At 37.2% G+C, this 27,214-nt stretch overlaps 2 protein-coding genes across 3 annotated transcripts in view; both read left to right on the top strand.

The window, feature by feature from the left end:
• Positions 1 to 18,956, top strand: part of ano8b (anoctamin 8b) — a 31,178-nt gene extending 12,222 nt beyond the window's left edge. For both annotated transcript variants that reach the window (XM_027169948.2, XM_027169947.2), the window contains 16 exons: positions 2,687 to 2,797; positions 2,939 to 3,071; positions 5,234 to 5,372; positions 5,559 to 5,655; positions 5,959 to 6,075; positions 6,226 to 6,353; positions 6,909 to 7,070; positions 7,556 to 7,708; positions 7,920 to 8,046; positions 9,268 to 9,323; positions 11,364 to 11,438; positions 12,610 to 13,341; positions 14,053 to 14,244; positions 14,345 to 14,476; positions 14,584 to 14,694; positions 14,781 to 18,956. In XM_027169948.2, the coding sequence (XP_027025749.1) occupies positions 2,731 to 2,797; positions 2,939 to 3,071; positions 5,234 to 5,372; positions 5,559 to 5,655; positions 5,959 to 6,075; positions 6,226 to 6,353; positions 6,909 to 7,070; positions 7,556 to 7,708; positions 7,920 to 8,046; positions 9,268 to 9,323; positions 11,364 to 11,438; positions 12,610 to 13,341; positions 14,053 to 14,244; positions 14,345 to 14,476; positions 14,584 to 14,694; positions 14,781 to 15,473 (3,114 nt within the window). In that variant the 5' untranslated portion in view covers positions 2,687 to 2,730 and the 3' untranslated portion in view covers positions 15,474 to 18,956. The remainder of the gene's footprint in view (positions 1 to 2,686; positions 2,798 to 2,938; positions 3,072 to 5,233; positions 5,373 to 5,558; positions 5,656 to 5,958; positions 6,076 to 6,225; positions 6,354 to 6,908; positions 7,071 to 7,555; positions 7,709 to 7,919; positions 8,047 to 9,267; positions 9,324 to 11,363; positions 11,439 to 12,609; positions 13,342 to 14,052; positions 14,245 to 14,344; positions 14,477 to 14,583; positions 14,695 to 14,780) is intronic.
• Positions 18,957 to 19,765: 809 nt separating this feature from the next.
• Positions 19,766 to 25,196, top strand: dda1 (DET1 and DDB1 associated 1). The gene is made up of 5 exons (XM_027170101.2): positions 19,766 to 20,101; positions 21,566 to 21,646; positions 21,763 to 21,814; positions 21,892 to 21,953; positions 23,552 to 25,196. The coding sequence occupies exons 1-5, from the start codon at positions 20,093 to 20,095 to the stop codon at positions 23,660 to 23,662; spliced, it is 315 nt and encodes a 104-aa protein (XP_027025902.1). The 5' UTR covers positions 19,766 to 20,092; the 3' UTR covers positions 23,663 to 25,196.
• The last annotated feature ends 2,018 nt before the right edge of the window (positions 25,197 to 27,214 follow it).

Genomic DNA, 27,214 nt, shown 5'->3' with positions numbered 1-27,214 from the left:
TTGTTTGCCACTTCAACCATGCAGTGTTCACAACAGCCATATATTCATATATGTTAGCGGGAAAGCTCCCTTGCTAGTACTGTGCGTCTTGAATTCATTGTAACTGTACAATATTTAGTATCAAAATATACTGTAAGTTATAGTTATTTTAATTATGCTAATCTGTGTATGTGAGTGGAGATGTTTCAGGACACATCATAACTGGAAAGATCCAAAGTGTATCAAATAACAAGAGGTTGGTATTGTAAATCTGTCTTTCTTATCCAACCGATTCAAAACAGTGGGGTGAAGAAAATAGTCAAATTTGCTGAGAAAACTAATGAACTGCTGTGGTGATGAGTCAGCATTCACTGGAAGAAATGGCAGACATACTGTATCTCGCAGTGAAAGCAGGGTTATAGCTCTAGGGAAGAAACAAAAGCAATGTGCAATTAATTTTTTGGGTGGAGGGAAAGCATCTGGTTGGCAAACATTACCGAGGGCTGTAAGTTGTATTAGATAGTCAGAGGCATAATAATACATCACCCCTGCAGCACCAAATGTTACCCTCGGTTTATAAATAGAATGTAATGTACATCTAATACTAGTATCTCCCAAGAAACAAACCTAAAGAGAACTAAGTGATGACAGTTTAATTTGACAGAAGATACCTTTAGCAGAGTAATGGGGAGATGATATTATTTGGCTTGTCTGCAACAGCAGAGTTATTTTGTCCTTACCTAAGACAGATGGCCAGATATATTCTGTGTCATGCCAAGGTTTCAAAAAATGTCTGTTCCTAAATGGTCTTTTGATTTGTCCATCTGCTAAAACCCCTACTGCCTCTGTCTAGAACCCTATAATAAAGGGTTTCCCTTTCACAAAGAAAGGTTTAATATTAGAAACATTCACATCCACAGAACTCACCAGAGCTGATTCCTTTATTAGCTCAGTCTCCAAATGCCTCAAGAAGAAAATGTCAAAGTTCTTGCCTAGCAAATTAGTCAATCTTTCTGCTAATTTGTAGGAACCGTTGATATCCTTTGCATTACATAATGGTTATAAGATGATAGTTCTACTCTAATGCTATGAATGGTGTTATGAAACCTGTGTGATGATTCTGAATCAAGCTTTTGGGCTTACTTTTGGGAATTAAATAAAAACGGATCATTTTGCACCAGATGGCTGTTTATGAAATGTGGTGGTCTCTGTAGCGTGAGGATGAGAATCTGTAGGAGATTGTGCCTAAGTAAGGGAGCAGAAAGCCACTGCAGTCCTGCAGGTAGTTATATTAGAGTCACAGTGCACTAAGCTTGGACAAAGCCCTTTTCTTTCCCTGCTGTTTTACCTATTGTTTGATATTGTGATGCTGTGCTACACAGCAATTATGGGAATCCAAGCAATACAGCAGATCCTTTTTTGCAATTTATCTGCGTTTATTAGTCTCTGCCAGCTGTTTAAAGCATGCATTGTACTGTATATGAGTTATGTTTAGTCAAGAACAAGCAAAACCTTCTGATGTGCTTAAAATTCCTGGTCTGTGTAGTTTAGAAAAACACCACTAGTTTTCCAAAGTATCTGTGCTTTTGACAACATTAAACATTAAATGACTTCTTCATTTGTTTTTAACTGTATCATGTAATGCAGTAAAAGGTCTTTAGTGAACACCAAGTTAAAAGCATAGTACAGATCCAGGTAACTTCCAATTAACTTCTTTCTACATGACCCTTAGTGATAAAATGGCCAGCCCATCTGGCATCAACAATCGTGCTGACTATGTCAAAATCATGTGTTTGTATTTCCTTCGTCTTTCTAAAGTCTAGCTTCTTCTTCTTCTTCTTTTTCTTCTTCTTCTTCTTCTTCTACCGCTGTCTCAGCCATATCATGCAACAACTACTATCTGAAGAAGGAGGGGCAAACATGAGGCTTCTCTAAAACGCATTTGCTCTGATGTTCATGCAATATTGCAGGGTGATATTTGCCCTGTTCTGCATACAGTACATGAGCTCATAGACATCTCCAGTTTTTCGCGTGGCACTCAGACTGAAAGAGAATGTATGCCATCAGTCCATTTCAGAGACCATGGTTAGTATTGCTCCGGACGGCTGTGGCATCATGAGGATTTAAACTTGCGATTTTTAAGACCTCTTGATCTTGATGGGATAGTTGCATGAACTAGCTAGGTGTATACTGTAGCTATTCCTAATAACGTGACCAGTGAGTGTATTTCTGAAATAAATCTGTTCCAATTCAGATTTCTCCCACACTGCTCAACTTTTTTTTTCTTTTCAACCTGGAGTCGCTCAATGCAAAAGGTGCTTTTCACACTTCTCTGCTACGTGCTAATCTGTAACAGTTTACTCATCCACCTACCACATTTCAGTGTTAACACTGTGACATAAGTGCTAAAATGGCCTATATACTGTATGATATAATAATAATGTCCCAAATACCAAGTGCAAATAGATTTTCTGTCTCTCACAAATCCGGTCTTATACAAATCCAGAGAAGTAAAGCCATGACTAGTCTTCTCATGTTGCAGGGGAAACATGAATGGCATTTAAACTTGACAAAGAGAAACTGGAGAGAGGGTATGAGCCTTACAGTGTGTGTCTGGCCATGGCAACAAGCAAGGTCACTGACATTCTCTCTCTCTCTCTCTCTCTCTCGCTCGCTCGCTCGCTCTCTCTTTCTCTCTGGCCCATAGATAAATTGTTTGGAAAGAGGCTGCTGCAGGCTGGAAGATACATCATGTCCCATAAATCCTGGATGAAGACAGTGCCCACAGAGAACTGTGACGTCCTCATGACTTTTGCAGGTCCTCCTTCTCTCACTCTCCTACCCTCCACCACTTTCTCCCTCCCCTCCCTACAGATTTAGGGAATCTGCATGATAAAGAGTATTGTAATAAATAGTAATCCTGGGTTATATATATATATATGTTTACATCTTCCTACAGACACCACAGATGACCACACATTACTGTGGCTGCTGAATCATGTACGCCTTGGCATCCCAGAACTTATCATCCAGATACGTCACCACAAACACACACAAGTCTATGCGTTCTTCGTTACAGCAACATATGAAAAGTAAGGTTTACTTATTACTATTTTACTCTCACATGCCATAATCACTCTGAGCTGCAAAGTCAGTTTTCATGATGTTCTAACGTAAGACAGGCCAACCTTTTGTAAACAGAAATCTCTCAGTTGACTTGTGTGTTATATCAGGTCAACAGTTAAACTGACAAAAGTAGTACATTATGACTGCTAGGGCCTATTTTTCCCTAAAAAGATTACAGAATGCTTTTTGCTTATTTACTTAGTGTCATAATTATGTCATAATTTTACATTAAGAGTGGAAAAAATTGTGGCATGATGTATGCTTGTTTTCTTTTTTCTTTTTACATCAGCAAAACCTGATGTAAAAAGAATTTTTTAACAGGGATTTTGTATTATGAACATTATTTAGAGAAGAACATAACAATTACTCGAACATAACGATTACGTGAAGGTAAAGATGAGAGTTGGCATGCATGGGTATGGATAATGTGGTACAGTGTTCGACACAAGGATCTTGAATTTGATTCTTTCTGTAAAAGGAAGCAAATGTAATGACCTCAGTAGTGGGGGTCATGTGAGAGAACTTATTTGATTAAATATACAATATGATTTAGTTTCTCAAGATCTTGTAGGACATATTCTAAACCTGGAATGGTGTCCTTATGTTTCAGGAACTAAGAACAGAGCCAGAACTCTCTGGGTGACCATTCTATTAGGAATAAGTGTTTCATTCATCAGAATAAGTTAGAATTGATTTTCATTGACCGATCCCTTTAAAGGATCAAGGCGAGCCAAATCATGTCTGAAAACAATGCTACTATAAGTACAACAGGGGCAGAGTGTATTATTTTCCTGTAATTTGTCACTTGTTTGCATTTACAGTGTATATGAAAAGCCTACACGTCCATGTTAAAATTGCAGGTTTTTGTGATGGAAAAATGCATGTCTTTTTCCACCTTTCATGTGATCTATAAGACAGCAAACATCAAGTGAAAAGATTCAGGTGAGAGTGGGTAAGAGTCTACCAATTTAGCACATCTTGAATTGGCACTTAACACTTCCTTGCTCCTGATCTATCATTTTGCAAGGGGATCTCCTTTGCACAGCCCACTTCCAATCATCACACATGTTTTAAAAAGGATCAGATCCAGCTTCTGACTGACTCGTTCCAAAACCTCGATCTTCTTCTTCTTGTAAAGCCATTCCTTTGTTGCCTTAGATATGTGCAGTTCGTTATTGTGTAGGAAAGGTGCACTCTATATTCGTCTTCAGCTATCTAACAGAGGCCTACAGGTTTTTTTGCCAAACTAAAATGACATTTAGAGCCCTCCTTGATTCCCTCTGTCTTTAATGGAGCCGTGTCCCAGCTAAAGAAAAGCAGCTGCTTGACATGGTGCTTCACCCACTATGCTTCACTGTGGGTGTGGTGTTGCATGGGTAATCATTTATGAAAAAGTTCTATCTTTGTCTCATCAGACAGTTTTAGCACATGGTTTGTGGTCATTTAAGCATTCTTGAAAGGTTTTTTTTTTCATGGCAAAGGGTTTCCCTCTAGTTATACCACCCCATAACCCGGATGCAAAAAATACGAGAGATTGTTGTCAGTTGCAGGGATTGTTTCTTTTATCCAGAATATATACAAATCTGTTAAGCAGCCAAACAGTCTGCAAGCCATTTACACCATCTTCATGCAACCCATACAGGAACTAAGGCAGTTATAATACAAGTTGTGGCAGTCACACACGCATTATTTCTGTGCAATGCCGGTGGCAAGATGATGGCTGAGCAGATTGATGATGCTGTGGTACAGAATAAATTCTTCATAGAACATCAGCTATGCTGCAGTGCCTTACCAAATAAAGCTGTACACTAAAGCAGAGGCACTTTATGTTCATCACAAAGCATGGTCTTCTGCCTAGTGTTCAGCTAGTATGGATGGATTCCTGCTCCAATTGGTAACTCATGATATTTTAAATTTAGTACTCTTCAAACGTATATACTGAGATTACTGAGAAATGTGTGTGGAATCTTGTTCTTTCTTATACAGTATCAGATGAATTCCAGGGTGTAAACCTTTCTTTATTATATTAGTTGAATCCAGGTTGCTCAAATAGAACAGTATCCCTGCTGTGGATTGGGTACAGTATCAGTGTTTTCTGTGCACTGCTTAATACATGTATTTACTTTAGTCTGTTGCGAGGAGCAGAGGAGATGGGTCTGCGGAAAGCAGTGAAACCAGAATTCGGAGGTGGCTCTCGCAGCTTCTCCTGTGAGGAGGACTACATTTATGAGAACATTGAGAGTGAATTGTGCTTTTTCACATCACAGGTGATTAAAAAAAAAACAACAAATACTTCCAGCTTTGTCTCTATCCTCTATTGTTGTATGGTATTCTGGTATTGAATCATCTTTAACATAAGTAACGTAATGTTATCATTATCATAAAAATGAGCTTAAAAGTGTATACCGTTACAGAATACTCTATAAACAATTTCTCTCTTTGGACCATCACAGGAACGTCAGAACATAATCAAATACTGGCTGGATAATCTCAGAGCCAAACCAGGGGAGGTTCTTCACAACATCCACTTTCTTGAAGGGCAGCCCATAAGTGAGTGTTCATTCTGTGCTTTGATGTGTTTGTGTTGCCTGTAATAGAGCCACAATGACTGCAATTTATAGTTTTATCTATGTATATCATTTCTGTTGCAATAAAATCCTTCATCAGTCAAGAAAGAAATAAAACAATTGTACTGTAGTCTAAAATGCTGCATGCTGTTCCTGAGGTGTGTGTGTGTGTGTGTGTGTGTGTGTGTGTGTGTGTGTGTGTGTGTGTGTGTGTGTGTGTGTGTGTGTGTGTGTGTGTGTGTGTGTGTGTGTGTGTGTGTGTGATTCTAAACCGTGTTTATTACAGTCCCAGAGCTAAAGGCACGAGGTGTGATCCAACAAGTCTTCCCCCTCCATGAGCAGAGAATTCTGGGCCAGCTAATGAAATCGTGGGTGCAAGCTGTGTGTGAAAAGCAGCCCTTAGGTTTGTCATTTTCTACTACACGTGTCTAGAGATATTCACACTCATCGAAGCTGTTGATCATGGTGTAGTACCCAATTATATTATTCCCACATATATTCTATTATTCCCATAAATATTCTCTGCCTTTATTTCTGTCTGTTCCTCTGATAGATGATATATGTGATTATTTTGGAGTGAAGATTGCCATGTACTTTGCCTGGCTGGGTTTTTACACAACGTCTATGCTGTATCCTGCTGTGATAGGATTTGTACTGTGGATGCTGACTGAAACTGATCAGGTAACAAGTCAGGTTTAAAATGGTAAATAATGATCTGACTAATTGCCCATTTGAAACCTCATCTGCTTCTGTGTGTACTTATATATATTCATCATCTACTTTATTGAGTACATCTGCACATTCATAGAATTTTCTAATTAGCCAGTCATGTGGAAGCAGCGCAATGAAAAGTCAAACAGATACAGGCCAAGAGCTTCAGTTAGTGTTCACTTTAAACATTTGAATGGGGAAATGATGTGATTGTGGTGACTTTGACTGAGGCATGGTTGTTGGGTCCAGTAGGTTGGTTTGACTATTTTTGAAAACTCAGATCTCCTGGGTTTTTCATGCCGGTTGGTTCCGAAAGCAGAAGTTCATTGTTGATGAAAACTTGGCAGTCGAAACGTTTGACCTGTATCAGAATTATTTTATGAATTCTGCTGCCATGTGATTTTTCCATAAATGATCATTTGTAAAAAAAAAAAATAAAAAAAAAAAGTGCATGTTTACATTGCATGTTACATTCTTGCATGTTTGCTTAATTGATAATGCCAGTTCTGTTTCTTACACTTGCAGACCAGCAGAGATATATGCTGTGTAGTATTTGCCCTCTTTAATGTGGTGTGGGCCACACTGTTTCTGGAGAGGTGGAAACGAAGAGGAGCAGAACTGGCTTACAAATGGGGCACATTGGACACACCAGCTGAATCACTTGAAGAGCCACGGCCACAGTTTAGGGTAATTCATCAGTAATCTGGCAATTATATTTAAAAATAAATAAACGAACAAACAAATAAATAAATAATGTCATGATTTTGATTTTGTATTTGTCTTTGAATCAGTATTTGTCTTTAACTCTGCATTGCTATCTGAAGTGTCAGTATTGAATTAATTGAATATTCTTCAGACGTTTTTGTTTATAAATTATATGTTAATTTTTAGGATTTCTCTTAGCCTTTGTTTTATACTTGGAAAGCATGGTCTTTATTAACTATTAAATTGCTAATTTCTTTTTGTTTCATTACCTTTGCCATCATATAGTAACATAAAATTTCTAATTATCTACAAATTGCTTATCATAATGTAATGTCTAACCACTGCTTTACCCCTAACAGTGACCCTTTGAACTGTGTAAATTTATTCCAGGATATAGCGGCTGTCGTTTAAGCCCTCCTTAATACGTCTCTCTGTCCCCTATCTGTATCTGTCATTTTCTCACCCAGGGTGTGAAGCGGTGCAGTCCGGTGACGGGCTGTGAGGAGTTTTATTACCCACCTTGGAGAAGGAGGGTGTTCAGATGGTTGGTTAGCTTTCCTGTCTGTATTTTCTGCCTTTGCTTTGTCTTCCTGGCCATGCTCATCTGCTTTGAGCTTCAGGTTAGTGCCATCATATTTACTTCTTATATTATTCTCATGCTCATAAAGGTTGTATAAATTCTGTCACTAAGAGATTGGCAATGCATATTTCATAAATAGTATATTGTAATTGAATTATTTAAATGGTATGCTGTGTAGTAAAACTGTGTATCAGGTAAAGACATCAAATAAAGCATGACAGATAAGATGATGTCTGAATTCCGGTTGGCAGGAATTTGTGATGGGGATTAAAGAGCTGCCACGGGTGGTGAGGTTTATCCCTGAAATTATACTGGCCATCACTGTGACTGCATGTGACGAGGTGTACAGAAAGATAGCCTGTTGGCTTAATGACATGGGTGAGTCTTAGAATAATGTTTTATTCTCTGCAGTGATTTTTTCCTGATATGCTGCTTTTTATGCGAAAGTGCCATTGAACTGCATGTTGCACTTGTTCTAATATCTTCTAATCATTTCTGTAGGAAAAAAACACATTCAGTTTAGGTTTTGTGGATGCATCACATGAATAGATTAAAACAAACTTGTTTAATTGTTTATATGGTGATTTTTTTTTTTCTGTGAGAAGACATTCATTGAACATTTTATAAGGAGTCTACAATATCCATACTTTGTAAAAGTCAGAGATAAGGCTAAGGTTTCCAGCAAGTTTACAAGGCTTAAACAACTGTTTATAGCCATTATAGCATAAGTGAGAACAAAATAAGGCCTAAAATGTAAATAAATAAGAAATATGCTGTTATTTTATAATTAATGAAAATAATTATAATCAAAATTAAATTCCAATTACAAATTGCTGTGGAATAAGATGAAAAAGAGGGAAAAAATTGTCATGTTATAGGGATATTATTCCCACAGACAGCCTTCTGACAGCAGAATGTAAAGCAACCAGTCACAGTTCATTTTGTTTATGAAAATGTAAAATCAATGTCCCTACGTAATCAGACCGATAGATTGTCCATCTAAGACACGCAAGTTAATGCAAGACTCTACCATTAACTCAGCATAATTTTGAAAATCCTGCATTTAGCTAATCCTTATAAGCGCTCGTTGTCCCAGTGGTGAACACGGCGTATGATTTACATAAACAATTTCACAGTAGTTACACAAATTAACCTTTTAAGAATTCATGTCACTCTGGAGTCTTTGCTGTATGACTGTGTGTTGTAAATGTTGAATGTGTAAAAAATTAAAGGTTGTATGCAGCAGGACATCAAGGACCGTGATTACCATTTAGAGTGACCATTTTAAAGCATTTGACTATTTTACACCTATAACAATACCAAGCCAAGGTGTACGTGACTATGATTAACATTTTAAAACATCCGGCCAGATGGTAGTATCACCTAGCCGTTTGGGAAACACAGAGAAAAAAGAAAAAAACCCATGTAAACTTTAAAGAGGAAAAGCGGTTTGAGCAAGATTTGTCCTGCGTTCTTCTTGACTCCAATGAACTTCATGTATTTTATCACTACTATGCTGGTATAAACTTCTTCTTCATTAAGATCTTCGTCCTCATTCTTTTATTTTCTTACAAATGCAAATGTCTGTATTTACAACAGAGAACTACAGACTCCAGAGTGCCTATGAGAAAAATCTCATCATCAAAATGGTTCTTGTAAGTACTCTCTTTTAAGTAATTAAACTGATAACTGATATACCATCTTCAAATGTGTTTCAGTAGCTACTATGTCACTACTGTCATGTCAAAAATATACACAGTTATTTAATCAGCCAACACAAATGCAAAAATCATGCAGATACAGGTCAAGAGTCTGTTAATGAGTTTCAGGTCATTGTTAGATGGGCTGGTTTAAGTTTTTCAGAAACTGCTGATCTACTGGGAATTTCACACACAACATTCTCCAAAGTTTGTACAGTACCATGTAAAAAAAAACACTGAGTGAGCCACAATTCTTTAGTTGGGAACACCTTGCTGGGGTCAGAGGAAAACTGGAAGGACTGTAACTTGTATAGTCACTCTTTTGGACTAGAAAAGATAAGCATCTCAGCCTGCAAAAAAAAAACATGAAACCTTGAAACTATGTAGACCGCATCAGGTTCCACTTCTGTCAGACAAGAACAAAAATCTGAGGCTACCATGGGAACAAGCTTACTGATAACAAACAGCTGAAGATTATGGAAAAAACATCCAGTCTTCAATTGTCCTGTATGGTGAAACTCCCATGAAATTAGCTGTTTCTGAAACTAACCAGTCTTACCTTGCACCAGCAAACATGCCACTATAATAAAAGTCACAGAAGTCACACTTTTTTATTTGATTTGATGTTTGAAGTAACTGAAGCTCTTGTCACTGTATCTGCATGAATTTATGCAGTGCTCTGCTGTCATGAATCGCTGATTAAATAACTGCATAAATGTGCAGGTGTACAGCTATTCCTAGTAATGTAAATGAATAGTGTATAATGCAGGTGTGATGTCAAAGATACCTCAGCAGTTAAGCCCCTATTGATGATTTGATAAAGAGATAAAATACCAGCTGCTGTTTGCAGGCCTTAATGCTGCTCCAGGGCACCAGATTCCTCACAAATTATTATAATGAAGAAATATATAAACTGAAGACAAATGTGATATACCATCTGTTAGGGGTGGCACGGTACATGAAAAAACACCTGAACCGTTCGGTTCGCTTGTCTCGGTTCGGTCCGTGTGTGCTTCGCATGGTTCGACGGATGCGCAATGTAGCCCCGTGCTCAGTTTCGCCTCAGACGGTTTCGCATGAACTTACATATAGACAGTAAAAGTTGAGTAAGGAGTGCTGCAGAAATGGCAAGTGGAGGAGATAATGAAGGCTGCCCGGAGTTAGCGGATGCGCCCGCATCGCTCAAATCTGGTGTGTGGGAACATTTTGGATTTCATGTTACTTACGATGACAACAGAAATAAAACAGTAGATAGAACTGCGAGCGTGTGCAAGCATTGTGCAAAATGCATTCAATATGCTAATGGCAACACTTCTAATATGACAGTTGGGTTAAGATGTTAAACTTATGCTTGACTTTATGATTATGGCCTTTGCTATTGTTATAGCCTCATTATATTATGTTACTACATTATATTATATATTTATGTTTAAAATATTTTGACTTGTTTAAAAGACAGAGCTTGTAAGAGTTCCTCTCTTTTTCTTTACATTTTTTTTTGTAAGAGCTACACTGAAGTTGGCAGTTTGATGAATGCAAGTTAATTTCAGTCTTTGTGTGCTAAAAAGGCACAAGTTCCTGTAGAGATAACAATACACATTCTCCTTTTTTTTGCCAAATAAATGGAAAGCATGTCATCATCAATGTCTTCTCTCTTGCTCTATCAAAATCTCACTTAGCTTTTACTCCGAGATGGTCCCAATAATGTGCTTAAAGTCAAGTCAAATTCAGTTAGTGCATGATTACATTGCAAAAATGTTAATACTGTATCCTAAATTGTGGATAATTAAGCTAATAAGCTATATATCAAATGCTGAAGGAAATTTCTGGAGTGTTGAAGATTAAAAGAAAAAATAACAACAAGAACCGTACAGAACCGAAAACCGTGACCCTAAAACCGTGATCCGAACCGAACTGTGGGTTTTGTGAACCGTGCCACCCCTACTATCTGTTAAGATGCTCTATGTTTAGTATATTTTAACCTCTTTCTTGCAGTTTCAGTTTGTAAATTCATATCTCAGCCTTTTCTACATTGGATTCTACCTCAAAGACATGGAGCGTCTAAAGGAGGTAAGGTATCAGTCTAAGGTATAAGCAATTCAGTTCCCAGGCAGATGTAAAAGATTGCTGTAAAGATGCTACCCCAGTCATATGGATAGATGTGCATTTATGACTGCTTACAGCATTTGGATTGCTATTGCTCAGGGTGATATGCGTCTCTTGTTGGGAAATCCTCAATCATGCGTCTTCCCACAGCTTTCCTTCTCAGTACAGCTGTCTCACTCGCTATGTTGCCATCTGTCTTTCAGTTCCTCCAAACTGTTTTCTGGAGTTCTTCTTCCTCTGGTGCTGTAACTCAGGAACAGTATGACATGTCTCCTAATAGAAGTGTATGGTAGTGGGATAATGTTTGCTCTACTTGTCTCAAAAAAAAGTCTGAACTTGAGTAGCAATGGTAGATGTGATGAACTAGTAGAGCCATCATCATGTTCCACGCTTATGCTGGCAACAGAGAGAATATGAAATCATCAGTGCTTCAAATTTGATTTGTCACAAACGCTTGAGTGATTGAGTATTTATGTGGAATAAGGATTATAATGCTCTGTACTTTTAAGGTGTGTATGTCTGTGTAAGGTTAGATAAAAAAAAGTCAGACAATCCTTTTAATTGTTACATTGACAGCATTTGTCAGACGCCAGAGCAATTTATATATGTCCTATTTTATACAACAAGCAGTTTGGGCTTTGCTCAAGGAGCAGTTTGGCAGTGGTAGGATTTGAGCACTCAACCATCCAATTAAAAAGGCCTGTGTTCTAAACACTTAGTTTCCACTCCCCATTAATTGTTGCTGTAATGTAAAGTAATTTTAGCCGTGTGAAAAACAATACAGGCATTATAATCTCTTCTTCTTTGCCAGGTAGGCCCACACCTCAGACTGTAAAATGTAATATGATGACTCATTGTTTTGTTTTCTCTTATCTTGTAATTCACTTGGGCATTTTCGAATGCACCTGGTCAGAAATACCTCAGCCAGAATGATTTAGATTTGTATGTGGATTGTCAGTTTGAAGTAACACTTACTGGTACATATATGTTGTTATTTTGATATAAGATAAAGTACAATTCATCAAGACACATGTAGCAATTAATAACACTTCACAGGCAAGATAAATTATTTCTGTGGCAATATTATATAATCTATTTTATGCATATATTATATATATTATATATAATCTTATAGATGCTGGCAACACTGCTGATAATCCGCCAGTTCATGCAGAATTTGAAGGAAGTGCTGCAGCCGTACTTGTACGAGCGCCACCGCCTGGGAGAGCTGACTTTGCGTGCTGTGTGGGACCTGCTAGTGTCAGCATTAATAAAGTATGGACGTCTGGCAGTTGGAAGGGCGCACATGTCCCCCAGCAAACCCAGCATCCCTGGGCAAGGCCTGCAGGGAAACCAACAAGGCGTTCTGGGCCAGCAAGAGCGCCATGAGCGCAAGTGTTTGAACGGAGGCTGTGGTGTCCCAGATGAGGAACTTGAGGATGAAGCTGGAGCCAGAAACAGTGCAGAGGAGACAGAAGAGGAGAATGCCATTGATTGTGGACTCAAACTGCGCAAAGTCAGCTTTATTGAGAAGGTGGATCGCAAGTCTATTGGTTGCGTCAGTCCCATAGAGGACAGCTTCCTAGAGGAAGGGAGCCCCACCATGGTGGAGAAAGGCATGGACCCAGCTTTGGTCTTTGAGATGTGCGATGATGACGACGACAGTGTCATCTCAGAGACAAAGGAACAAGTCGCAGAGTCGGCTGGGTCTGAGAGCAGTGTGCCACCAAAGCTGCGGAAGAGAGGCCGGAGTCTAGAGAGGGCTGACAGTAAGAGCAGGAGAGAGTCATGGATGGATCCCCCAGAGGAACAAGAGACCACAACACTCACCCAAGCTGAAATCGAGAGCTGCATGCAAACATATGTGGTAATACACATATGCCCACATAAAGACAAGGATTAGCAAATTATTTTGTGTGTTGACTTGTCACAGATTTAATCATACCAGTAGTGTAATAACACACACCCATGTATAACTAAACAGTAAAAATGCATAGCACAACATTTTACAACATAGTCTGCTGGATAATAAACAATGAACCATGACGGACTATGATAATGTACGATTCTTTGCTAATGTATTAAATCTGGCAAATATTCTAAAGGAAATATTATTCCATAGCACGGTTAGAAATATTTAAAATATTTCATTTCAAGTCTTCATATTTTTTTAATACTTCCTAAGTCTTAGAAACATAATTAATATTCATTACCATGTAGAATTTAGAGAATAGAGAACCTAATTGAGAATACATATATTTATATGAAAACATGATTCTGCAATCGAATGAGCAATTGCAATCAGTCCTAATAATCCCTTTAACAAATAAAAGTGATTAAGCAACAGTTATGGCTTAGGAACTGGAACATAACGTGTAATAGAACAGCTATTGTTACATACTATGTTTGTACATATTGTGTTTTTCTATATTGTGAAGAATTGTGTTTTAATATACATACTGTATATGCACATTTGCATATAAAATATTGATCTGCATATAACATCTCAGTTAGCATCCATATCCTTGGTGTGTATTCAAGTAAATAGTATGATCAAATAAACTCTTTCTACTTCCAGGACACATTTCAGGATTACCAGGAAATGTTTATTCAGTTTGGCTACGTGGTGCTCTTTTCCTCTGCCTTCCCACTGGCAGCCATGTGTGCCCTCATTAACAATATCATTGAGATCCGCAGTGATGCCTTCAAGCTCTGCACAAGCCTCCAAAGGCCATTTGGCATGAGAGTGGAAAGCATTGGACACTGGCAGGTTAGAATGACATCACCATCATCCAAATACATGAGCTTTATACATTTTCTTTTATAGAATGTTGAAAGATGATGGCATGATTGTATCTTTTGTCACACAGACACTGATGGAGGCAATGGGCCTGATAGCAATCATTGTGAACTGTTACTTGATTGGTCAATGTGGGCAGCTACAGAGGCTTTTTCCTTGGCTGAGCCCTGAGATGGCCATTATCTCAATCGTGATTTTAGAGGTACACACACTCACCACACATTCACATGCTGAACTGTTCCATGGTGATTTCTTGTATTTTCCAATAGTCTATGCTATGCTTAATTAAATATTTTCTTCACTTTGTAGCACTTTGCTGTCCTACTGAAATATGTAATACATGTGGCAATTCCTGACATCCCCAGTTGGGTAAGAGAAGAAATGGCCAAACTGGAGTTTCAGCGCAGAGAGGCATTCAAGGTAGATCTCATTAATTAGCAGGCTTCAAACGTATTTTTCTTTTCTCCTGCTGGTGTGTAATGCATGTGTTTTTTGGACCCTGCCAGAAGCATGAGCGCCAAGCACAGCAGCACTTCCAGCAACAGCAGAGGAGAAAAAGAGAAGAGGAAGAACGACAACGGCAAGCTGAGTACCAGGCCCGGCGTGAACGGGATGATGGGAGGCCTGACGCATCTGGAAGCGACCACCATCATGAAAAGAGCCAAGGAGGCAAATCCAGATCGGGAGGAGGAGGTGGAGGAACTGTAAGCGACAAACCGAAGAGACCCAGCTCACTGCTGGCCAACAATAACGTAATGAAATTCAAACAGATCATCCCGCTGCAGAGCAAGTTTTCATCTGGCACAGCCCGTTCGCCACAGTCACCAACAGGGAGTGAACCAAAGCTCCCGGGCTTCCTTAGCTTCAAGTTCCTCAAGTCTCCAGAAAACAAAAAGGAAGCGGCGGCAGCCGCTTCAGCTTCAGCCAATACCAGCATGGCTGCACTTGGACAGGAGAGATCACAGTCCCCCAGCAAGTCCTTTAATCCTGGGAAACTGTTTAATTTTGGCAAATCGGATGGTGGGGCATGTATAAATGGGGCTCAAGTCACAAAACCAGGGGAGGGGGTGCAGCCAATGGAGAAACCGCTAACAAAGTCTGATCTCAATGATGTGTCAGACGAATTCCCAACAACAGGGGAAGAGGAACAGGAGAATGGACACTCATTAGACTCAGATTCCTCAGTCCCTAAAATCTAAATCCAATAAAAAAACACCTACTGTAGAAAATGGATACAGACGGTCCTCTCAGTGTCCTTAAGCACAGTGAAGGACTGAGCCTTTTTTTCTGAGGAACATAGGCTTTTCAAAGATGACTCCCCCTACGTACACACACAATGCCTTTTGTCTACAACACATACAGGAATGCATGAGAAGCATTTCTAATATGTTTTGAAAATGATATCCCCAAAAAGAATAGTACAGTTTATCAAGTTATCATGGTCTAAGAATTGTAAGCATTTTAAGCACCCTTCATTTAAAAATATTTTACCATCAGTTTTATATCATACACTGAGACCTTCAAAAAATAACACCACAGCTTGATAGTCTGAACATTCAGTTTGAACTGTGAGTGTTTCTATTCCTGAAATTTTTTGTACTTAAAGCAGCTGGTTTAGATTAGCAATTGCAGCAGTATTTCATGAATAAGGAGGTGCTGTAAACCTGCAAGTTATAGAAATTCCTGCATCACTAGAACATGTAGATTCAAATGGAAGAAAATGCAATATCTCTGTTTAGAATGACAGATACACAGGTTTGTGAAGAACAGGAGTCTGGAGTCATTATGAAAGTTTGCAGGACTGCCTGAAAACTTGAGACAAGTGTGGCAAGGGCAAATTGTGAACGTGAGAGTATAGTGTATGGATGGAAGTATGGTGGCTTTTTCAAAATACAGCCTCTTATTGCTGAAGTGCAGATAGCCGCTTGGACAGGCTTTCCCTCCATTGTTAGCATACCCTAAAAAAAATATAGAAAATGCTGGCGATCAAGACTATCATGGTACTACATTTAAAAAAAAAATTGTGTGCGAGTCCTCCTGTGCATCTTTTATATAATTAACCTAGAGGGTAGCATTTGAAAAAAAAATCACTTTTTTCAGTTCTTACACTGGTTTAGTGGAGAGAGTTTTGAATTGTGGAGAAGACATTCCCTTGATTTGCTACTCAAAAGCCTGCTGGACCATCATAAAAATCCAGGCAAAGGGGATTCTGTGAGGAAGTGTAGTAATGCGTAGCATTTCCATTTCCACAGTTCATACTAGTTGCAGCCTCAGAGAACATTTTGCACTAAATCCTACTGCTGGTGGGAGGGAAAGACTTTGCTAAGAATAGGAGAACACCAGCTTGCCTCATAATGTATGCAAATGCTTAATTATTGTTTTCATTGCAATGCACTACAGAAGCATTATTAACCCATCTGGTTTCTGAACATCTCGGTGCTTTATCTAACTTGGTCTAACGTGTTTATTTGCCTATTCATTCCTACCTTGTTTATTTTTATAATTCTGACTTCATTACTTGCCAAAGCAACTAGCAGAAACACTTTTGTGCATTGATACAGTTTCTTTGTAAAGCCATAACTGCTTGGAATATTTTACCAGAAGATACATTTAGTTTGCAAAAATATCCTAGCAGCTCTGATGACCATTTGAAGGAATATGGAAGAATACATCATTTCTACATTGTTTCATTGCTGGACACAGGAAGTGGAAATTGAGACTGGGCACAGAAGGTGAATACTGATCCTTTAATGCAGTATAAATTCCTTTTATTAATCACATTAACACAATTAGCTTTAAATGTAGCCTGTAGTTGGATTTTAGCAGTCTGTGCATTGGCTTAACTGCAAATGAATTAAAATAAGTGAAATGAAGATGATCCTAAAATAGAAAGGCAAGCAATTTGCACAGTATTTTTTGTTTGTTTGTTTGTTTGTTTTTGTTTTGTTTATTTTTTCTTAGCATTACCCAAAATACAAGATGAACAACAGACGATGTGAGAGGAATGATAAGCTAATAATTAAACAATTGTCTTGAGATGCCCAACAGTGGATTTGAACTAAAGCAATTCTGTTTAATATCAGTGAAGTACTTGTGATTTGATTACATAGTATTATAGTAATGTGATAGGTAACAGGAACTATGCACTTATTTCCTAATTTTGTTGACAGAGTTGGCTCAAATAACTGTTGCAATAATATGTCAAACTGAACAATAATCCTTACTCATCCAGATCTGAAGTTTTACGTCCTGAATGTCGAGTAACGTCAAAAGTAGGATTTTAACAAGACATTGTAACTGGTGAAATGAGATGTTAACTTTTATGTTTAATGTTGTTCATACAACCCAACTGTTAAGCCCTATCCAAACCTTTTGAATTAGCTCTGTGCTTCCATTGGGTCTTAAATAGAAAATGTACATTTTTGTGAGATTTGTTGTGTTATGAATAATAATCATCCCCTAAATTCTGCACAATTCAAAAAATACAGTTGGAGTTTTTTCTGAATATTGCATCTGTGTTCTAGTATAATAAAAATTTACATGTTAGTCACCTATTAATGACAATGCTATTCCCTATTAACGATCTTATATATGTAGTATAAGATAATAAGGCTATAGTTTTATCTTATACTACATATATAAGATTGTTAATAGAGAACAGCTTTATATATATATCTAGCTATTTAGATTTAATATTGACATTAATTTGGCAGTATTTAATGCAAGAAGAAGTGTTTAAGAAATAAAATGACATTAAAAATGATACAAAATGACATTTCATAATCAACTGCATATTTTAAACTATTTAAATAAAAAGTGTTATAAAGCATTGCTTATTATAATTCTCAAATTTATCATGTGGAAAATGTGCAAATTTGGATCTCAGAATAAAGAAACCTCTGGAGTATTAGAGCAACACATGTAATATTTCTGGACCAGGTAGATATAACTGTGGTATAAATAGATTTTCATTTCAGTTTCATTACTTATTAATAACAATATTTCCTTGACAGAAAAAGACTCTTACTCCATTGTGCAAAAAGAATTTACTCTGTGTAAAGAGAAATGAAACCCTGTGTGATGTGGCTTACACTAAGGCACGATGTCTATGTTCTACAAATATGAACTAATAAGCTATAATTCCTACCCTATTATCTTGAGTGTTACTGTGTATTTATGGCAAAGACAATGAGTTTTATGTCTTAGTTTAACTGAAGAGAAACATGGATGCTGCAAGGTCTCTGTCATATCTGTCCAGCAGTTAATGTCATCACCAGTTAATCATCAGTTAAGGTTATTTAATAAGATCAGACATTTATTTTTTACTAATCTATAAAAGAAAACCTTATATGTGACCGTGGTTTATGTTCAACCCTACTGTGAATAATTAATGGGCTATTTATTTTTGATTTATACTTTTAAGAAATTGCCACTCAGAAGCAGATATGTGCGGTTACAGACAGTGAAAAAAACAAAAGCCTGGTAGTACTCAAGTGTGTAGAATTCCTTCTCTGAAGGCAACCTCACAAATTAACATGCACTTCCAATACACCACTGTAAAGTTTCTTTCATTTTCAAAAAAAAAATGTTCATAGAAAATGGTTTTATTTATTTCTGTTCATTTATTTTTGTCATATTTTTGTAAGACCTGAAATGGAATAATAAACAGTTTTAAATTTACAGTTTGCCAGTATGGTTCTGAGTTGTTTTAACAGTGATATTACTGGTGACAGACATGATTCACAATACTGGTGTCACACCTTAAAAAATTTTTCCAAGGGAGATACATAAGCATTAAAATAATGGTCTTGTACATTTAAATGTCATATAGCAGAGGAGATACAAACATAAATAATGAGACAGCATGGCACTAGCAGTAGTTATAACAACTATAACATAAATAATAAGCTTTATAGAAATGTGCTTATTCTAATGCGTCTAATTGTGTCTATATGAACCTTCTTATTCAAAGGAAATTATATGGCAGAAGTTACACATAATCTACATAATAAGACTAATAACAAATAAATAAAAATGTTATAATAGCTGAGAGACTTTTGAGAGAATGAACAGAGCTATAAGTAAGAACAGAAACTTCTCTCTTGGATGTTTCACAACATTTATCCTGTAACTGTAAACTATTAAAATGCGTTTCTCATGAATAAATGAAACCTTATAATTGCACATTGCTGCTCTATAAGTGATATAGCACACTGTTATATAGTGAAATACAATCCTTACATAACTCGGAAAGTAGTTCCGGCAGGAACATGACCACTAGGTTCATATAAATGTACTTGTTCTAATATGTTTTTATAATAATTCATACACATCGTCATGGTTCCGAAGCTTATATATAATATAAGACTAATGATAAATAGATTTTTTTTAACGTGCAGTTTAATGATCATGAATTAATGCATGCGCACAAGTCATTTGGCGACTTTTATCGATTTTGGTACTTTTCCCTAAAATGAGCCGGCACATCTGGGTATATTTTGTAAACCTGGCAACCCAACACCCATAGGCGCAGTCCATCGGCTAGTCACACGTACATGTAATCTTTGTTGTTAGACTGCTGTTTTCTCAAAGCGTGGATTTTGTATCGTTACTTCACTGTGAGTTTAATAGACAGAGCAGAAAGACTCGCCTGTCTGAATGCTAGCCGGTTGGTCATTTATCGGCATAAAATTAGTTTGGCCCTGTGGTTATCTGAGCTAGCTACCTAAGCTAGCCGTGTAATCCTGCTTTGCTAGCATAACGGCTAGTAGTGTGGGTTTCCAAGGCAGCACTCTTGGATTTAATTTACAATATCACGATGGACAAAGTAAGTGAATAGTCTATTGTTTAGTGTTTTAATTGTTTAAACATGACATGTATTAATTGCCTGATCTAGAACTGTATTGTAGAGCTGCGTATTATCGCTAACTAGCTAATGTTACTAGGGTTAGCCATTTTGGTGTTTCATGTTTTGATTAACTACAAAACATCACCTAGAACAGTTAATATGGATTTGGTAAATAATTCTGACAGTAATCGACATTTAAATCGCAGGTTGTTATATTAACAGTGTAACTGTTAACCTAGTATCTAAGTCAGCTGCTACCTTTCTGTCAAGTCGACTCATTCTGCTTCACTCCCTGGTGTTTATATCTAGCAGGTCAGCAAGAAGATAATGCGCTCCTTAACATTTCTGTAATTCGTAACAAGGTTTCTTTATAAGGTGACACTAGATATCACATATCAGCGTTAGTTATCAGTTGTGATCAGGTCAATATCTGGATTGGAAACGCCCAGGCTGCTCCTAAACAGGCAAACCAGCTTTTGTCACCAGCCCTGACTGAAAAAAATGAGGAGTCAGAACCAGAGGGATTGTTTTTAAAAAACACTGCAGTTTACATTAGATGTTACTTGGTGTCTTGCTCATCTTTGCATTAACATTTCGTAAATGGGCAGTAGAGGAATCTGAGTTCTCTTTAATTTATTGTTAATCTGTAATAGATACAATCGCAGTAATTATCCACAATGGAAAAATGGCCATGAAATCAAAATTGGTGTTTCAGAGCTTTTTGAATCTGTTGCTTAGTTTTACAGACATCAGACTGATAGGAGTTGGGGATAAAGAAAAGACAAAAATAGTTTAGGGAAATTATAAATTTAAATAATCTTCACATCCAGTAAAACATTGTTTTGATGATTCTTCCTGTACTAGTTTTTTGTTTGTCTAATTAAATTCCCTCTAGGACGTATTGTTTTACTGAAGTGGCTTATTAGGAACAAACACATTTAGTCAGGTTGTTTTTTTGCTGGTCTATCTTCATACAGTATATTAGCTTTTGCAACAATCTCTTGGTTATATTTAACTAAATCTAACCATTTAGATATAATCCTACTATTCAGAAGTCTCGCTGTAATGACCTTGTCACTGTCTCCATTGTTGAAGGTCAGACACAGCTCCAACGTGTATGGCATAACTACTAAAAACATGTGGCATCTCCTCGAGCACAATATCATCCTTATTAAAGTTGACAGGTGTATGTGAAGGTGGCAGTGAGAATTCCTCTCGGTTTTTTTGAAAATCAATTCTTAAATTTGTTTAGAATCAGAGGTGGGTGTGGTATATCTTGAATGATGTTGGCTGTTGTGTAAGTCAGACAATCCCGTTAATACGGTGTTTTCTTCCTCTCAAGTGAGACTAAGGAAAATATGTCTAATATTTCTACCATTCTTACATATTGAATCTCTGAATTGTAAAAAAGAAATTCTATTTTAACAATTCTGTTATTCCCAGGCGGATTTCCTGAAAGGTCTCCCTGTCTACAACAAGACCAACTTCAGTAGATTTCACGCAGACTCTGTCTGCAAAGCATCGGTAATCATTTTAACTGCTTTGAAATGTGAAATGCCTGTGAACACGGTGTGGTTTCAGTCATCTCTGTGAGCAGTAGATGTGTGTTGCATTGAACTAAGGTTTATTATCTGTTACAGAATAGAAGACCATCAGTATATCTGCCAACACGAGAATATCCGTCAGAGCAGAGTAAGTGTTCATAAGATCGGCTGTGGCATATATGGAGGAAAAACAAGCATTGGTAACCGTGTCTCCTCTCTCCACAGTTATTGTCACAGAGAAAACAAACATTCTTTTGCGCTACCTCCATCAACAGTGGGACAAAAAGGTATGTGCATCTTAATGTGTTTGGATACGTACTGAAATTTACTTTAACAATGAGCATTGGTATATAAGTCTCCATGATTACAAGCCGATCCTCGATCACACAACAAACAGATGTTCTCGATAACCGACAATGTCAGATATTCACCAACCATTGAGTATGAACAAGAAACCGTTGAGCTGCTCAGCCATCCCCTCGAATGTTGTGCTAAATGAAGATAATCAGTAGAGGAATAAGAATTGCTTGTTTATTATGATATGTTAGCTTTCCCACACAGTTCTCAAGTTCTGCTTTTAATATTCACTCCATCAGCAGTAGTTGTAGGTGTTACTGTTATTTTGTTATGAAACAAGCAAAATGTTTTTACTTTAGCGTGATGTTATGCAGCACATTATTGCGCCCCTCAGCGTAATTAGCCGTCTGATATTTGTCACCTCGTTCAATTTGAGAAGTTAATTGTAAGCATTAATGCACAGCACTATTGTTATGAAATTCAGCAAGATAAATGTGTAAAAGCCCATTTCAGGATTTTCTGTTTGCAGCCAACAGTGTGACTCCACAAATATGCCTATTTATAACTAAGTAATAAAAAAACATCTGAATAAAGGCAATCATCATGCTGCAAATATGTGAAAAGCATTCCTCAAATGGTATTACATTTATATATACATATATATATATAATATATATTATATATATATATATATACACACACACACACACACACACACACACACACACATACACACGCACACAATCTCTGTCATTTCTGTCAGAGAATTGTTGCTCACTGGATGTTTTTCTTTATTGCACCATTCTGAGTAAACTCTAGAGTCTGTGTGGGTGAAAATCCCAGAAGATCAGCAATTATTGAAATACTAAATCCTGTCTGGCACCAACAATTATATCACTGTCAAAATAACAACAATTATATCACTGTCAAGATCACTTTTCCCCCGTTCTGATGTTTGATGTTATAGTCATATGAACATTTTTCATGTTTAATGTGTAATTCTAAAGAACTTCATGATTGCATTTAACGCACAGATGCAAAGAACATGGGAATTGAGTCTATAAGACACTTGCATTCCCTTTAACGTAATATTGTGTATTGAATAGTGAAGTACCCTGAACAATAATGGCTGAGGTCCAGGACACAGTCAGGTCCTTTTCCTCTTCATCTGAACTCCCTCTCCTGGATAAAAATGCATTTGAAAGTAGTGTTTGGTAAAATGCTCTTGTGGTTCTTTTCTGATATGCATTTAGCAATCCATTAAAGATCTTTTCCCATAAGAGATCTAGAAGTGTAATGAAATGAAGGTTTTGTTTTTCAGTTTGGATCATTTTTTGCTTGACACTAATGAAAAGAAATAGCATTTATGTTCTGTATTTCACATTCTTGCACCAAGTTTTGATGAAGCAATGAATCTTCTCTATATCTGAAAAGCTGTGTTGTGACAATGTTCTGCAAATTTAGCAGGAAAAGATTTTTCTTTATTTTTATTTTTTTCTGTGGCCTCAAATGATGCAATGCCAATTACATGAGAATTATAAAGAACCTTCTCTATAATAAATATGATATAAATTGTGTTTGTGTGCAGAACGCAGCCAAGAAGCGGGAACGGGAGCAAGAGCAAGGAGAAGGAGGCAGTCCTGCACCGTCACGCAAAATCGCACGGACCGACAGTCAGGAAATGAATGAAGACTCCTAAACTGGATTGTTACCAAAACAGCACAGGGACAGGCACAAAAATGACAGCCTTTTCAAAATAACACATGGTCTACATTTCTTGTAGACACCTGCACATGAGACTGGCTTTAAAAATGAAAGAGAAAAGTGAGACCGTTTTATGGTGTGGTTTTGTTTTTGGTTTGGTTTTGTTTTGTTTTTAATTCAGCGCTTCCTGTCAAACTGTCCCAATGTGCATCCTTACAGCCTGGTGATAAACACTTAGGGTCGCTATTAGCTTCCACTGCCAGAATCTGTGGACCTGGTGCACTGACATTTGCTCAGGTAGGGTAGGGAGACTTGAGTGCTGGCACTAAGAGACATCAGTCTTCAACATGCAGGAATTTGGCAGTGTGTGGCGAACTTAGACTGCATCACACAGTGTTGTGCGTGGATGTGTGTGTTTGTGCAAATTTTAAGTCCAGCTTAAGAATCATTCCCAGTAGCTCAGCTGTGGATTTTTTTCCCCTGTACTGACAGGCAAGTCACTTCATGACATGTGAAAATAAAACCTTTTTTTTTTTTTGGACAAATTTAGATGTAGGAGTATTGGTGTAAGTGATGTGGTATCTTCTTAGCGTGTGCCTAATTGTGCATGAACGCACTGTTAAGATTTTGATCTTTCACATTGATCATATCTTGGAAATGATAAAATTACCTGCCATGAAATCAACCAAATTAAGGTCAATACTTCAATGTGTAAACAGTGGTGAGGCCAAATATCTAATGCCATCAATCCAGTTAGGCCCTTTGTAGATTCTCAGGCAATTGGACTTTTCTGTCATTTTTTTGTCATTGATTCACTAAAAATATGAGGATAGGAAGCCCTATGTGCTTAACCAGATCAGGTATTTTTTCCTGCACATCATGGTTCTATTTAGATAACAGTAAAGATGGTTTATTATACTTTGGAGTTCAGTGCCATGCTTTGGTTCTATGCTTGTTCTTCAGGCACTAATCAAAGCTACAGTACTACATTTTACCTGCTCGAATAAACATGAATGGAAAAAAAATGCATTCAGATAATAATATGTTTGTAATAATGCAAGAGGTAACGTCTGTTAAAAGAGGTTTCTGCATGTGGCCCTCGTTTTTAATTAGAATATATCCCGTTTATGGTGTTTAGACCACTGGCTAAATGGAATGTCAGGAAAGACTAAGGTGTCAGTAGTTTTTCTTTTAATGTTCCTTTTCCCTCTTTACTGCAAAGTTCTATTGTGTGTTTGTTGTATTATTAAAGGTTTGCAATGCAGAACAAGCCAATAGTGTTGGCTAAACCATGTGTAATAAACTCTCGTATTGCTAGGGTACCTGGGTTTCGCGAGAGAAAACATTGAATCTAAAGTATTTTAGGTTTTAGGACATATTTTTTTCTTCTATTATTGGGATTGAGTTTAATACATGTATTTATAACCTGAAGTGCTTCAGTTAAACAAAATTTTAAGCTTAGTCGTAAAAGAAAATATCAGATACAGTAGTTATCATCTGAAATAAAATTAGATTTATTTTTTACCAGATTTGGTAGCAGTATTGGTAAATATTTTTTGTGTAATCTCTGCTAAATATACAACATGGCAAATTTTTGTATTTATATTTTGTATGCATTTTGTCATTTGGTTAACAGTCTTATTCAGACCATCTAAAAACATGCATTTTCACCACAGAGGAGCTGGAACCTGAGCGAAGACCAAACCAGTCATTCTGATAAACACATGAGATCTGATTTGGAAGAATCCATTCAAAATTCAACACTGTACATGACTATTAGGAAACTTATATACATGAAAACTTATCAAAGGAAATGTGTACAAGACAGTAGTGAGAGAAGCTCTGCTGTATGGGTTAGAGACTAGCAGTGAGGATGTTGAGGTTCCCTTTAGGAGTGATTAGGATGGACAGGATTAGGAACGGGCAGATCAGGTTGGCTGCTTTGGGAACAAGGACAGAAAGGCTAGACTGAGATGGTTTGGACATGTATAGAGGAGGGAGATGGTTATATTGGTAGAAGGATGTTGGAGATGGAGCTGCCAGGTAAGAGGTCAAGGAGAAGGCCAAAGAGGAGATATATGGATGTGTTTAATGAGGACATGAAGTTAATTGGTGTGAGATTAGATAATGCTGAGGATACAGTTAGAGTAGGTGGTAGCAGATTCATTGTGGTGACCCCTAACGGGGAAAGCCGAAACTAGAAGAGAAAGATATACATGAATTCTTTCATGCAGATTTGAACAGATTGTTGATCAGGGGTTGATGTCATGTGATTAGAGTTGAGGCCATTATATAAAGTTGTGTGTTAGATGGACACACATGTAGGAAACTGAGGAAGTTCAGGGGTGGGGTTGTCACAGTTTAGTTTATTCTTGAGGAAGTTTTTAGTTTTTTCTGTTAGTCACCAATGTGCCAACAAATTCACTGGGTGAAAGATTCCCTCCCAGGAGCTGGATTTATGTGTAGTGGTCCAATCAGGCCACAAGATTTATTTTTGTTTTTAAGAAAAATGAATGTTCATAGGAAATGCAAACAATGAAAAGAACCTGATAAACCCTCTGTTAAATACTGTCATGGTATCATCATCGATGGTAGTTTTATGGATGCTGGCAAATGTGATCTTGTGAAGACTAACAATGCAATTGAGTCAATAAACTCACTAAATGCCAGAATATTTTAGTACAGCACCTAACTGACTCTTAGAAAAGGTTCAGACTTAGCTTGTGCTGTTGTAGATCATCTGCCAGAATGATTATAGTACCTCAAATAACCACTTTATAATTGTTTAAAGCAGGAAATTATCTTAGAATGCAAACACATTGAACCTTGACACAGATGAGCTACAGCAGAAGATAGATCACACCAGATTCCACTCCTGTCAGACAAGAACCAGACACTGAGACTGCAGTGGTCTGATGAATCTTGATTTCTGTTGAGGGACACAGATGCTAAGGTCAGAATTTGGTACCAGCATCATGAATTCATGGCCATGTGGTGGCGTTGGTATGGGAGGTCTCAATGCACCCTGTCACAAAGCAAAAGTCTCAATCTGGTTGAACATGAACATGACAATGAGTTCAGTGATCTTCTTTGGTGTTCCTACTTTGGGATGTGGTAGAATGGGAGATTCACAGCATGAAAATGAATATGAAAATGTACAATTTATGCACTCATATCAACATGAACCAGAATTTCAAGAATGTTTCCACTATTGTATGGAATCTCTTTTGAGAGCAAACATGGGCCTAATAAACTCTCAGTATATATAGTATATACTATTTATACATTATTTAGTAACACCCAAAAAGGAGTCACATTCTTCTTTTTTTTTATATATCTTTGTAATGTACCTTGTAATAGAAATGGTTCTGTATATAATAGACACACTATCTAACCAAAAAAATGACAACAAAAAATAAAAATTCCCGTCAAAAAATAAAATTACACTTTATCAGAATATATTATAAACTAACGTGGCTTGAAAAGATAGTTTCAACAGCAAATCTGATCAGTGTGTTAATCACCCAGCAGAGGGCGCTATTGTTAC

This window comes from Tachysurus fulvidraco, chromosome 2 (assembly GCF_022655615.1).
Source record: "Tachysurus fulvidraco isolate hzauxx_2018 chromosome 2, HZAU_PFXX_2.0, whole genome shotgun sequence".
NCBI lineage: Eukaryota > Metazoa > Chordata > Actinopteri > Siluriformes > Bagridae > Tachysurus > Tachysurus fulvidraco.
Note: the sequence above shows the minus strand (reverse complement) of the source record. Positions and strands in the feature narration are given on the sequence as shown.

Excerpts from the sequence above, each read along its gene's own strand:
- dda1 (XM_027170101.2), top strand. Across the intron at positions 21,647-21,762 it reads ACTCTGTCTGCAAAGCATCG|AATAGAAGACCATCAGTATA; the intron begins GTAATCATTTTA and ends TATCTGTTACAG. Across the intron at positions 21,815-21,891 it reads AGAATATCCGTCAGAGCAGA|TTATTGTCACAGAGAAAACA; the intron begins GTAAGTGTTCAT and ends CTCTCTCCACAG.